The 13,789-nt window shown below is 44.4% G+C and overlaps 1 protein-coding gene across 2 annotated transcripts in view; it reads left to right on the top strand.

The window, feature by feature from the left end:
* The window catches only part of LOC121458895 (gamma-secretase-activating protein-like), an 88,399-nt gene that overhangs the window by 25,705 nt on the left and 48,905 nt on the right, over positions 1-13,789 (top strand). For both annotated transcript variants that reach the window (XM_041668261.1, XM_041668262.1), the window contains exons 6-11: positions 2,155-2,243; positions 4,080-4,146; positions 5,272-5,321; positions 9,825-9,929; positions 10,398-10,457; positions 12,401-12,444. In XM_041668261.1, coding sequence (XP_041524195.1) covers positions 2,155-2,243; positions 4,080-4,146; positions 5,272-5,321; positions 9,825-9,929; positions 10,398-10,457; positions 12,401-12,444 — 415 coding nt within the window. The remainder of the gene's footprint in view (positions 1-2,154; positions 2,244-4,079; positions 4,147-5,271; positions 5,322-9,824; positions 9,930-10,397; positions 10,458-12,400; positions 12,445-13,789) is intronic.

Raw genomic sequence — 13,789 nt, 5'->3', positions numbered from 1 at the left:
AAGACACTAGATAAAATGAACTTAAAAGAAAGAAAACCTTTCACGAAACAAAAAAACAAACAAAACCATTGTCACGAGACTCAGTGGATAGCCCAACATCCTAGAAGCTGTGAGGCAGGAGACTCATTCTAAACTCCAGGGCAGAATCAGAAGCATGCCCTCCCAAGTAAACCAAAGTAAACACCCCTGGAATCCCAGCATTTTTGCAGGCTGCGGGATTAAGGATCTGAGGCCATCTTCAGAGATGCTGAGTTGAAGATCGTCAGCCTGGGCTGCTTGAGATCTCTCGGCAAAGAGAAGCAAGGGGAAGCACAAGCATCCACCTCCAGATGAGGAATTCAGAGGTGGCCCCGGGGTCCACAGGATGCTCTCCCTGGAGATTGTCTGCCTCGCCATCTCAGGTCCAGCAGACAGTCTTAGCAAGGCTTCCAGAGCTTCGGGGAGTCTGGCGGTGCGGGAGGCTGCAGGTCTTGCAGTAAAAGCAGTTGTGACCTCTGACCCACAAGGCTCTCCGGCCTTGCCTGTGGCAGTGGGGGTGGAGGGTGAGGAGTGTAGGGGCGCTGAGTCCTCGAGTTCCCTGAGCCCCGAGTGTCAGCCCTTGGACACAGGTGCAGTGAGCTGCTCAGCTTGCTCTTCCTTGAGGTGGAGCCTACAGGCCAGGACCTTGCCAGCCTCCCTGCCTTTTAGCTCTAGGACAGCAGCTGGACTTGCTGTCCTCCTAGCCCAGGAATCTCCCATTATGACTGCCCCTCGGTTTGGGAGTTTCCCCCTCTGGTGATCATTAGAGACATTTGTATAGAAAGACCCAGGACTAATTTGTTAGGTCATATCCCGGAAACTGGTTCATGTACCAGGTCACTCCTTAAGAACTGAAAAGTGATTGTTTCCAGACGGCTGTGTGATCCCCAAATCGTGCGTTAATATTCCCAGTACAGCAATCGAGAGAGAACCTGAGTATATTAGAGTTATAAGAACTCGACCACACTCTTGGGAATGGGTACCTTTGACCTATGTTTGGACGGCTGTGGTAAACCCTTTCCAGCCCCTGGCCACGAGCTTACTTCTAATTGCTTTTATGACATTTTGCTCCGATGTGACCCCAGGACCTAAGGCAGCTGTTGACAGTGCTGTTCCATTGCTCCGGGGGAAACTGGAGTGTTCTGCTGATAGGCACAGTCAGCCATGACAAGTACGCTTGAGAATCTCTCTCTACTTTCACACCCGGGCTGCCACAGGCTGGAGAACTGGACAGACCTTGGGTAGGGCTGTGCTGATGTAGACTAAGAAGGCAGAGGGTCTATGAAACCGTGCTAAAAATGGTCTCGCTACAGGTGCACTGACCTGGCTTCTGCTTCATTGCGGGATCTTTATTTGCTCGATATTTATTTTTCCTTCTTGGTAATGAAAACTAAGATCTCCCACATCTTTGTCATTTGCCCTACCGCTGAGTTACATGCCTGTGGCCCCAGTTCTGAGTTTGAGAAATGTCAACCTGATGTAATGAGGAACACGCGTTCAAATCCCAGCTGCACTGATTTGCAAATGATGCTGTGGGGGGGGGGGGGGAAAGGGCGGCTGTTGGGGTCAGCGTGGTGTGTCAGTCAGGGCTGCAGGGATTGCATCTGTGCAGGGGAAAGGGCGGCTGTTGGGGTCAGCGTGGTGTGTCAGTCAGGGCTGCAGGGATTGCATCTGTGCAGGGGAAAGGGCGGCCGTTGCGGTCAGCGTGGCTGCTCCTGTGTTAGTCAGGGCTGCAGGGATTGCATCTTGCTTCAGAAACCATTTGGATTGTAAACAGGGTGCTTCTCTTCCTCCGGGTCTACTGCTACTGTAAGGCACGGAAAGGCTTCCCTTTTAATGTGGTCATTCTGTGACTGGCTCAAATGCAGCTTCTCTTGGGCGTATGAGGAGGTGGAAGGCAGGTGGATCCTTTTGTTTAGAGCCCCTGGACTACCACATATCCCCAAAGAAAGGAGCTGGGGACTCAAATTACAGCTTAGTGTCACCTCAAGAGCCATTATGATGCTGGCAGAGTTGTTCTCCTAATCCACGGCTGGTGTAAGCTGAGACATCAGGCATTCTTTCTCGTGGTGGCTTGAGAAAAAAGAATGCGTGCTATCCCAGTTGTTATGACTGCAATCCTCCTTGTCTATGCAGGATCAAAGTGCTTAACGTTGCTGGTTGAAATCCATCCTGTCAACCACGAGAAGGTTCTGAAAGCGGTGGATAGCTGTATCTGGGTACAGGTAAGTAAACCATCTATTACAGGTCTCGTTAATTGGAAGGTGTGGCCCTTGGGGAGAGAGGTACCTGTTCACAACGCACACAATAGCTCATTTAATCCTCTAAGCAGCTCCAGATGTGAAGGCTTAAGCATCAATGTTTCCCTCGTAAACACGGGCTGCACCGGCTCTGCTATACCAGATAGTAAGGCAATGTTTTCACACGATAAACCATCAAATATGAAAGTAACTCCGTGGTTGTTTATTTTACACATCCACCTGGTTGACAGAGCAATCATCTGGTTAACGGCAGTAAATTCCTGACTTTCCCAACACTGTGGGTTGCTACCGAAGCACTCGTGAACAGTGTGGGTAAACAAGTCATTTTCCATTGGAAGATTCCACACTTGTGTCTCCTTGTGCTTGTGAAGGGTTATTTGCAATTCAAAATGAACATTTGTGGCCCTTGACCAGGCATTGGCTGAGCAGGTGAGTCACCTGCTGGCCCATCCCTAGCTGAGATGATACCCTGCCTTTCTCCAGGCTTACACACGTTAAAGGGATGGTTATTCCACCCATGTCTTTAGCACGGCTTCTGGAGATGGTCCTTTGTTCCTGAGGGGCACCCCTTGACCAGGTCACGGACCTGTGCGCCTGGGTTAGCTCTTCTGGAGGAGACGGACACATTTTGTCTAGGCATGTCATTCTCTGAAGGGATAGCTCCTTGCTTTGAAGCTCTGAGCTCTACTGTCACGTGTGTGGTGCTGCTCACCTCAGACCTTCCCAGCCCCACTGTGCAGGGCGTCTCATCTGTGCACACTCTAGAAGTCATTCATAACGAGCCCTGTATTGTTTCTGAAGCCAAAGTTTATACTGCTATCTGTGATGCGGGGTTATTGCTGAGAAGAATGTCATATAGTTAATGGTTTGCTTTCCGGTTCTAGGAGTTCAACATGATGACTTAAGGAAGTTAGTCTGCTCTCCTTTTGACCTATTATGTAAAATAAAGGCAACAATAATAGACAGGCCAGTATCTGTGAAGTTAAGTCATACACATACATAGTTATGACCTTTTATAATGTTTTCCATTTTTGGGTCCCAGGGAACAACATTTACTGGTAACTCCTAGTAAATTGCTTTTCATGCTGTAAAATGAAGCTGTCTGTCACTTTTTAGATGATGAAAGATTGAGCGTTGACCCCCATCTCCTTCATCATCGCAGTTAACAGAGTCAACCGTGTGCTGGGGGCAGAGCCGCAGTGGAGAGCATGCTGTGGCAAAGCTTCTCTTCCCAGTGATAGCTAGCCTAACTCTGAGCCTTGTAAACCTTCAGCCATTGCCACATCATGACTCCCTGTTCTTTCTTGGAAAGTCCCTGGTTACACGCTTCTTTGTCTCTCAGATGTGGGAGCCTGGAAATTGCAGCCGGGACTGTTTTCATGGTTCCCAATTATATACTAGGTCTAGTTTCACAATAAATATACTGGCTGCCCTTTGGCTCTGCGTGAGATACAGCATATTGTATACATGCCATTTGCATTGCTTCTGATTGGCTGCATGATCAAATATTCCAAACAGGAAACATCATCCCTGGAGGTATCTTCCTCTTTGCCTTATGCTCAAAAGATTGGTGATAATGTACCTAGTACCAATCTCCCCCCCCCCCAGAAAACTGAGATCCTCAGAGCTTCCTCCCTCTACTTGCTTGACCTTTGACATATGTACTTGTGATTCCCCTAAAATATTCTGTGGTTCTCAGTTCCTTGCCTGGGATGTAGCCGTAACCATGGCCAAGCAACTACTGAAGTATCAGTGTAAGCTAAATAGTGGCTTATGATTTTTATAATTCCCTTCCCACAGTTCCTCTACCTACACGTTGAAGGCCGTCTTCTGCAGAACCACCTCTTACTGATTTCAGAAGAGAAATGTAAGTGTGTCTTTGGATAATGGATTGGCGGTGTGCGCACAGTCAGTCTCCTAGCGAAACCTGAAGACTGGTTAAACCGCTAGATATCTTTACCATTGCCCAGCGTCTGCTAACCTCTGTTGTCCACTGGAGACCTAGAATTCCTTTTCCTTCCCCAGCCCTTTCTTTAACCCCCACTCAGTTTCCTTGTCTCGGGAGAGGAATACCTTGTGCATGCACAAACCGGTAGAACAGTTACACTGTTTCCTTTAAGATGCCTGTCTGTTGGAGCGGATGGCTGTGGTCCAAGCGTAAGGGGCTTGGATGGAGAGAAGGAACGGAAGGCTTGGTCACTAGAAGAATTCCAGGGCAGATCTAAAGTACACAGTAGCATGACCCAACTCAAGTAGAAATGGTGCAAGAGGTCATGGCCTTTCGAGATGTTTTCAGTTTCGGGAAGGAGTACAGACAAAAATCCATTAATACTTACGAACAAGCAGTCTTTCATGTTGTGAGGTGAAACTGGGTTCTCTTACGTTTGGAAGAGCAGGTTGCATTATATTTGTATTTAGTTCCTGCGTTTTGGGTCAGTTTTTGGTACCGTGTTTTGTCTTGCAGTTAGAGCCAACAGAATATAGATTGTTACTCTTACTACAATTTGAATAAAAGTAGTACAGCTTTTGTTCATGTGATGTAGCCCCTAAAAATGCCTCTTGTGTGTGTGCATATATATGTAATATATATACTTATATAATATATATACTTATATTAATACATATATGTATTGGGGAATTAGAGGTAAATTCACTAATGAGGCTCTCATTAGTCTTATCTAAGATGGATGATACAAGAGTAGCAAGCACTTGTAAAGGGAAGCAAAGCAACAGAGGACCAGGTGATTCCTGGATTAGAACACTAAAGAGTGAACATGGGTCAGGAAGGTCACTGTCAGGGGAACTGTGGGTCAGGAAGGTCACTGTCAGGGGAACAGTGGGTCAGGAAGCTCACTGTCAGGGGGACAGTGGGTCAGGAAGTGTCATGGGATCCCTGTGTATGACAGTGTACTTTTCTACTGGTTTATAACTATTAGAAAAACAGTAATTTTTTTCCAGAATGGTAAATTATTTTTTGGTTTATATTTTTCAGATATTGAACAGTTTCACATCCAGATTGCCAGAGAAGATGGAAACAGAGTGGTAAGGAATGACATCCTTCTCCTTCAGAACTTTGTTTTAGACTTCTGAGGACAGATGAACCCCACTGACATTTTTTGGTGTCTTTTGAATAATAGTCTTACTCTCATGACCTATGAAGCAAAAAAAAAAAAAAAAAAAGGTGGAGGAGTTAGTGACCCCCCTGATCTCACACCCACTGGGCCCTGAGTCTCTCCATGGTCTTGCTTGCTGGTGCAAACCTGTCCAAGGTTAGATACACACATAGGCGAAACTTTTTTAATCAAATAGAATCATAACATAATACATTTAATCTCTGCCTTTGTGTTTGCTGTTTGACTTATTGTATCAGGATATAGGTTAGTAAGTAGAAAAGTAACTAATTGTATTTCTTTAATTTTTAACATATAAACATTGCAAATAGGACCGTGACTTCGGTGTCCCTCCACTCCCCTTTTGTCTGGCATGTGTCCTTTCACATCTTCTTCATGTTTATCAGCTCATGTCGATTCCACGTTTATCTCCACAAACCCTGCTTGGTCTATTATTAACTGGCTGTGTAATTATCTAGAAGCTAGCTAGAATAGCTTCAATGTGTTTTCTGAGGAAGTGAGTGGCAGTTCTCAGCATGGTGTCTGTGATGTTTCAGCCATTCTGTGTTTGGACCTTAGCATGTTGTGCCTTGCTTACACCTTCACATGTTGGTATGGTCACCTCTTTGGCCTCGATCCTCAGATTTGGATGACTGGGTTGATGGGATGTGCACTTAGTAACTTTTGGGAGGGTTTGCTAGTTGTGACTCACAAAACTAGTTTTACAAGCAAAGTGTGAGGGTATCAGGTAAATTCACCTTTAACACTTCCCAATTTCGTGGGTGTGAACTGATATCTTACTGCCGTATTAATCTATATTTTTTTACTGTTTTTTCAATTTGGGCAACTTCTCTGTGTACTGGCTATTTAAATTTGCTATTAAGAAAATTTATTGATTTTATCCTTGTTTGTTTTTCTACTTGGTGTTCTATAACTTTAGATATAGCATAGATATTGAAATGGTTTTACTCATTGTTTAGCCTGTATAAGAGAACCTTTAATTTTACACTTATTTGTTGTGATTTGTGATATGTGTGCTTGTGTGCATTGTGTGCACATGATAGTGCATGTGTGTGCACATGAGTCTTTGTGTATGCGTGTGCATGAATGCAAGTGTACGTGTGTGTGCACGTGAGTGTGTGTTCATGCATGAGTGTGAGTATATATGTGTGTGGGCAAGTATGTATGTGCATGTGAGTGTATGTGTTTGAATGTGACCAGTGTGTGCGTGTCTGAATGCATGTGTGCATGTGTGTGCTTGTGTGTGCATACGTGTGTACGAATGCATGTGTGCATGTGTGTGCTTGTGTGTGCATACGTGTGTATGAATGCATGTGTGCACGTGTGTGCTTGTGTGTGCATACATGTGCATGAATGCGTGTGTGCGTGTATGAATGCATGTGTGTGCTTGTGTGTGCATACGTGTGTATGAATGCATGTGTGCGTGTATGAATGCATGTGTGCATGTGTGTGCATACGTGTGTGTCTGAATGCATGTGCGCACGCGTGTGTGTATGAATGCATGTGTGCATGTGTGTGCGTGTGTGAATGCATGTGTGCGTGTGTGTGCTTGCGTGTGCATGTGTGTATGTGTGACATGTCATGGGATGAGTATGGAGATCAGAGAACTTTTACCCTGTGGATTCCAGGGATCAAATTCAGGTTGTAAGGCTCAGTGGCAGGGACCTTTACCTGACAGCCCTCAAAATAATCTTCCTCTGAGAATGTGGATGTTTCTCTGAAGACGTTAAAGTTATATGAACGAAACAGAAGTGACATTTACTAACCTTGTAGCTACCATTGAAAGCCTCGGGAAACCAAGCAGGCCGTGTGGGTGTGGCTCTGGCTGGTGGTGACCCACAGAGGAGGGGCAGTGTTTGGATCCCGAGGACAGCTATGAGAACTTGGAGGAGGAAGTTCAGCACGCGTATTAGATGGGAATGAGCAGGGACTGAAGAAAGTGTCGGATCATTGGGGGTGAGGGGAGGGGCTCCTTCCGGCTGCCCAGACAGCGTCCTGCTGACGAAGATGGCCCAGCTTTAGTGTTTCTCCATCCTCTGCTGCCCCTTGTGGGCACCACTTCTGCCCACACAGAAGGCTTTAGCAATGGCTTCTCGTAAGGGTGTTCGATTCCCCGTTTGCCACAACATCCTTAGGTGAGGGAGGTGGCGCTGTGGCTCCGTCTTCTAACGGACAAACGGAGTGATGCCACCCCAGAGGGACACAGTGGATATTTTAACGTGCTCAGCCAGAATCTGATGCTCATCTTGTCATCATATGGCTCTGGCTGGAAAGATTCCCAAACCTGTTCCCCCAAACCAGAATTCATACGCGTAGAGACGGTGTGGATATGGAGGATACCGAAGGCGCTCTAAGATCTTTGGCATCGCTTCCCACGGCCTAGTGGCTGTGGACCCAGCAGAGGAAGAAACAGAGCTGGGTGTATATGTGTGTGTATTTTGTGTGTGTGCATGCATGTGTATACTGATGTGTGTTTGTATGTTCATGCTGGTGTGTGTGTTCATTGATGTATGTGTGTATGTGTGCTAGTGTGTGTGTGCATGCATGTGTACACCGATGCATGTTTGTATGTTCATGCTGGTGTAAGTGTTCATGTATGTAAGTGTGTATATATGCTAGTGTGTTATACTGATGCATGTTTGTATGTTCATGCTGGTGTGTGTGTTCATGTATGTATGTGTGTATATGTGCTAGTGTGTGTATTCATGTGTATACTGATGTGTGTTTGTATGTTCATGCTGGTGTGTGTGTTCATGTATGTATGTGTGTATATATGCTAGTGTGTGTGTTCATGTATGTATGTGTGTATATATGCTAGTGTGTGTGTGTATGTAGGCCAGAGGTCAAACTTGGGTATGATTCCTCAGATACCATCCACCTTCTATCTTGAGACAGGGTCTCTCACTGGCCTGGGGCTTCCTATTAGGATACACTGGGCAGGCAGCTGGTCTCAGAGAACCTCCTGTCTGTGTCTCCCCAGTCCTGGGATTACAAGCACAAGCACTGTGCCTGGCTTTCTCTGTGGGTCTGGGGGTCAACCTTAGGGTCTCTCATGCTGACAACACAGCATTTAACCAACCGAGCCATTGCCCATGCCCTGGAAAGCGAATTCTTAGCCCCTTCTGTGAAGCCATTGTAAAATCTGCTGCTCTGTAAAAGAAAGTTCTAGCAAAATACCAGGTGCTGGGACGCGGTTCTGGTGAACTAACTTCACAACCTAATCTAACATCTCTGGGCCTCAGTTCCCCCTTGAGTTCACTATGTGGCCAGTAATGATTTTAAGCTTCTGATCGTCCCAAGTGCTGGGAACATACTCACGTGCTGGGAACACACTCTTGTTCCGGGAACACACCTGTGTGCCAGCAACACACTCATGTTCCGGGAGCTCACCCATATGCTGGGAACCACACGCATGTGCTGGGAACACACTCACATGCTGGGAACACACTCACGTGCTGGGAACACATTCACGTGCTGGGAACACACTCACGTGCTGGGAACACACTCGTGTGCTGCAGGGCCTGACTTACGGGGAGCTGGAGACTGGTGCTTCCTGCCCAGTAGGCAAGGGCTGCACAAGCTGAGCTGTGTCCCCTGCCCCATTCCTTTGATGTTAAATCTCTATTGTCCTTTGAGTTTAAACAAACACTTTGCATCAATATATTCTTAATGTACTCTTATTTCGTCTTCCTTCATCTATTGAAGCAGTCCTTGGGCAATATTAAATTTTAGAACCACTCAAGGCACGAGTCAGCAGAGGTCCCTGGAGGTGTGCACGCTCACTGGGACAGTTATAGTGCTAAGGTGTAACTATAGAAGCACACAAAGCCCCACAGGAACACACAGCCAAGGAACTTTGCTTTTGTATGGGGATTCTGAGGTTTTGGTCAAAACTCAAAATCCTAGTTAGCTCTTGACAGCTAAGAGTCAAGCATTGCTGACGGGTAGGCAATGCCACCCATCACCCCTGTGGGGCACGTAAAGGAAAGACTATGACCAACGCCACCAGCTGGTGAACGGCTCAGCTGGGCCATTACAATGCTCTCTGTTAGGCTTGCTGCTTCCTTGACATCATGAACCTTTGTCTTCAGAGGTGAAGGCTTTTGTCTCTGGAGACCTGACCGAAGGAGTGTGATTACAACAGGATGCCATACACGTTCTGTTAGTACAGACGTTTGTGGAAGGCGTGGCCTCTGCCAACCTGCCTGTTATGCTAAGAAGAACAGAGAACAGGGTACTGGGAAGAGGCGATGACGCCTTAAATATTCTGTAGGAAAACCATGTATGTTGTGGGGGTGGGGAGGTGTTAACACTAATGTACGGGTATATACATGTATCATAGGGAAAGCGTGTGCATAAGTAATGACTTAGGTTGTCATTTTTAAAAATACTTATAAAATCATTTTTACTCTAGGTAATTAGAAATTCTATCCACTTCCCAAGAGACAGAATAACTGAAGATTTTGTTTGGGCTCAATGGGATATGTCAGAGCAGAGATTATACTACATTGAACTGGAGGTAAGAGTCAGCCCATTGGTACCTGTTTCTATAGAAACAGTATAATTTTGACATCATTACTTTAACAATGTGTGCCTTAAATATGTTTGAGATTTATTTTTTTTATTTAATGCATATGGGTATTTCATCTGCATGTACATCTATGTGACATGTATGTATAGTGCTTGCAGAGGCTAGAAGAGAATGTTGGATCCCCTGGGGCTGAGTTACTGGTGGTTGTGAGCTACGATGTGTGTGCCAGGAACCTAACCCAGGTCCTCTAGAAGAGCAACCAGTGCTCTTACTCCCTGAGGTGTTTCTCTAGCCTGTGCTATAGGTTTTTAATAACTACAGTGTCATTAATTGGAACTGCCAATGGAGATTTATTAAAGACAACACACAGGTTTTATTTTTATGGCTTCTTGACTGTTTTTTCTCTTCAGCTTTTTTAATTTTTGGAGATAAGATGTCAAGCATTTTCTTTTCTAGAAATCAAAGAGTGTCTTGAAGTGCATCCAGTTTTGGGAGGACGAAAGCTTTAATTTAATGGTAAGTAGATAGAATGATCTGCCCAGACAATTTTACTAGAGTTGAAACCATAAGCAAAACTTTTGACATTTTGATATTGTGTCAGTCATTTGCATGATCCAATAACTTGGTTTCTGCTGTCTTGAGGCTGCATCTCTCTGACAGATGCACAGTTGATGCAGGAGCAGAGGACAGCATACACGGGGTGGGGAGCTTTTAAAGCACCCGCACTAAGAGGTGCTTAGAGGAAGGTGATAGATGTGGTCCAGAGTAGATTGCACTAAGTGGTTGCACGTTGTTTGACTCAAAAGGAAACATGAATAGAATGGGTTTGAGGATGAGGAAAGGGGTCAGTCAGAGTGTACAGTTTAGTAAGTGTCTAGCGTCTGTCTGTCTATGGTAAGGCACTACACTGCTTTATCTGGGATAGAGAGTATTTCCTTTCTGAGGACCAATTTTGCTATCAAGCACATATTGGTTTCACACTATTACAAGACTTTCTTATCTTTCCTGCCCCATTTTTAGTTCACCCACTCTAAAAGATACCCCAGGCTTCCTTCCATCCATGACTGTCTGTCCTGTGAACGGTTGTTGCTGTTAATTGTCCTCCTGCACAACTGTCCATGATAGTCATTTAAGGCACAGTTGGCCGTGTAGGCAGGAAGCATGCACTAAATGTCTGTAAACTCCAGAGCATCCTCAGTAGACTCCTTGCCCTGTGGGTTTTGGGCTCACCCTTGGAGAAGATGCCCAAGTGTTCTCTTTATCACCAGACCAGCCGAGCACTGGCAGCTGGCTTTGCATTTCACAACTGTTATCATGTAATGCCATTTTTTTAACTCTTTTTTTTTGAGGTTATAATAGAGTTACAAAATTTCTCCCTTCCCTTTCCTCCCTCCAAACCCTGCCAATACCCCTCCCCATTCTCCTCCAAATTCATGGCTTCTTCTTTCATTAATTCTTATTTATGCAGATATGAATATGCATATACATGTCTGTGTAATGTTACTTATTGTATGCACATATAGCTATGTGTACACATTTTGTGTAATGTTACTTATACACGTATATGGCTATGTGTACATATTTGCATATGCATGTATGACTATGGATACACATTTGAATATGCACGTATCACTATGAGTACACATTTGTATACTCATGTATGGCTATGGGTACACATTTGTATACGTATGTATGGTTATGTGTACACATTTGTTTATGCAGTTTGACTATGTGTACACATTTGTATACTCATGTATGACTATGTGTGCACATTTGTTTACGTATGTATGGCTATGTGTACACATCTGTATATGCATGTATGACTATGGGTACATGTTTGTATATGTATGGCTATGTGTACACATTTGTTTATGTATGTATGACTATGTGTACACATTTGTTTATGTATGTATGACTATGTGTACACATTTGTATATGTATGTATGGCTATGTGTACACATTTGTATATGCATGTATGGCTATGTGTACACGTTTGTATATGCATGGATGACTATGTGTACACGTTTGTATATGTATGCATGACTATGGGTACACATTTGTATATGTATGTATGGCTATGTGTACACATTTGTATATGCATGTATGGCTATGTGTACACATTTGTATATGCATGGATGACTATGTGTACACGTTTGTATATGTATGCATGACTATGGGTACACATTTGTATATGCATGTATGGCTATGGGTACACATTTGTTCATGCATGTATGACTATAGGTATACATTTGTATATGCATGTATGACTATGTGTACACATTTGTATATGTATGTATGGCTATGTGTACACATTTGTTCATGTATGTATGGCTATGTGAATTCTATTTGCATGATTTAAGAGCTGGCCATTTGTCACTGGACAGTCAATGGATACACTCTTCTCTGGGGAAGACCTGTAATGTCATTTTTAATGCTGATATCCTCATTTTTTTTGGCAGTTTGAAATGCCCTTGGACATATCATTGAGTGGCTTAAGATTTAAGTAAGTTACCCACAGGATATTTAATTTCATAGACATTTGTAGATAACAAAATGATGACATCTTTTCCTAGTTGTGATAGTAGATACTGGAATGTCTGATATTTTGTGCATCTATTTTAGGATTTGTTTTATTTTTATTTTACATGTGTGGATGTTTAGCCTGTGTATATATCTGTGTACCATGTTTTTACAATGTTTGCAGAGGTCAGAAGAGGGCATCAGATCCCCTGTACCTGGAGTTACAGAAGGTTGTGAGCTGCCCATGTGGGTGCTGGGCATCAAACCTAGGTCCTGTTGAAGAGCAGCTAGTGCTCTTAATATCTGACCACTAATCTGCCTAGTCCCTTGTGGATCTATTATTAGTGTTCCCATTCTTTACAGAATATAGGTTGACTTATCAGTGGATTCAGGATTTCATGTATAAAGCCAATTGTTTTTTTTTTAATTTATTTATTTATTAAGGATTTCTGCCTCGTCCCCACAACCGCTTCCCGTTTCCCTCCCCCTCCCCCGATCAAGTCCCCCCCCCCTCATCTGCTCGAAGAGCAATCAGGGTTACCTGACCTGTGGGAAGCCCAAGGACTGCCCACCTCTATCCAGGTCTCGTAAGGTGAGCATTCAAACTGCCTAGGCTCCCACAAAGCCAGTACGTGCAGTAGGATCAAAAACCCACTGCAATTGTTCTTGAATTCTCAGTATTCCTCATTGTCCGCTATGTTCAGCTAGTCCGGATTTATCCCATGCTTTTTCAGACCTAGGCCAGCTGGCCTTGGTGAGATCCCAATAGAACATCCCCATTGTCTTAGTGTGTGGGTGCACCCCTCGTGGTCCTGAGTTCCTTGCTCGTGCTCCGTCTCCTTCTGCTCCTGATTTGGACCTTGAGATTTCTGTCCGGTGCTCCCGTGTGGGTCTCTGTCTCTGTCTCCTTTCATCGCCTGATGAAGGTTAATATTCCTGAGGATGCCTATGTGTTTGTCTTTGGATTCACCTTATTTAGCTTCTCTAGGAACATGAATTATAGGCTCAATGTCCTTTATTTATGGTATAAAGCCAATTGTGATGATTTCCTTAGCCATGGATTTCTGTAGGGCACCTGCTTTTACTTATATGTATGGAAGTGCTTATCTCCCTGTGAGTAAGCAGAAGGTTCTCTGAGTCAGCCCGAATGCATTTAGCTCACACATCAAATGCTTTTTTACTGCCGGCAAGATCCCAGGTAAACCCACTTGTAACTCAGCCCGGTTTCTTGCTTTGTTTCTTTCTGTTTTCCTCTTTACACAAAAGGCAAGATTTTTCTTTTTGGAGAGTATTTTATGTGTAGTAAAAAGCAAAAGCATTTGAAAAAA

This window comes from Microtus oregoni, unplaced genomic scaffold (assembly GCF_018167655.1).
Source record: "Microtus oregoni isolate MIOR12 unplaced genomic scaffold, Mior012 000018F_ref0000195, whole genome shotgun sequence".
Taxonomy (NCBI): domain Eukaryota; kingdom Metazoa; phylum Chordata; class Mammalia; order Rodentia; family Cricetidae; genus Microtus; species Microtus oregoni.
This window is presented reverse-complemented; position numbering and strand designations above follow the sequence as displayed.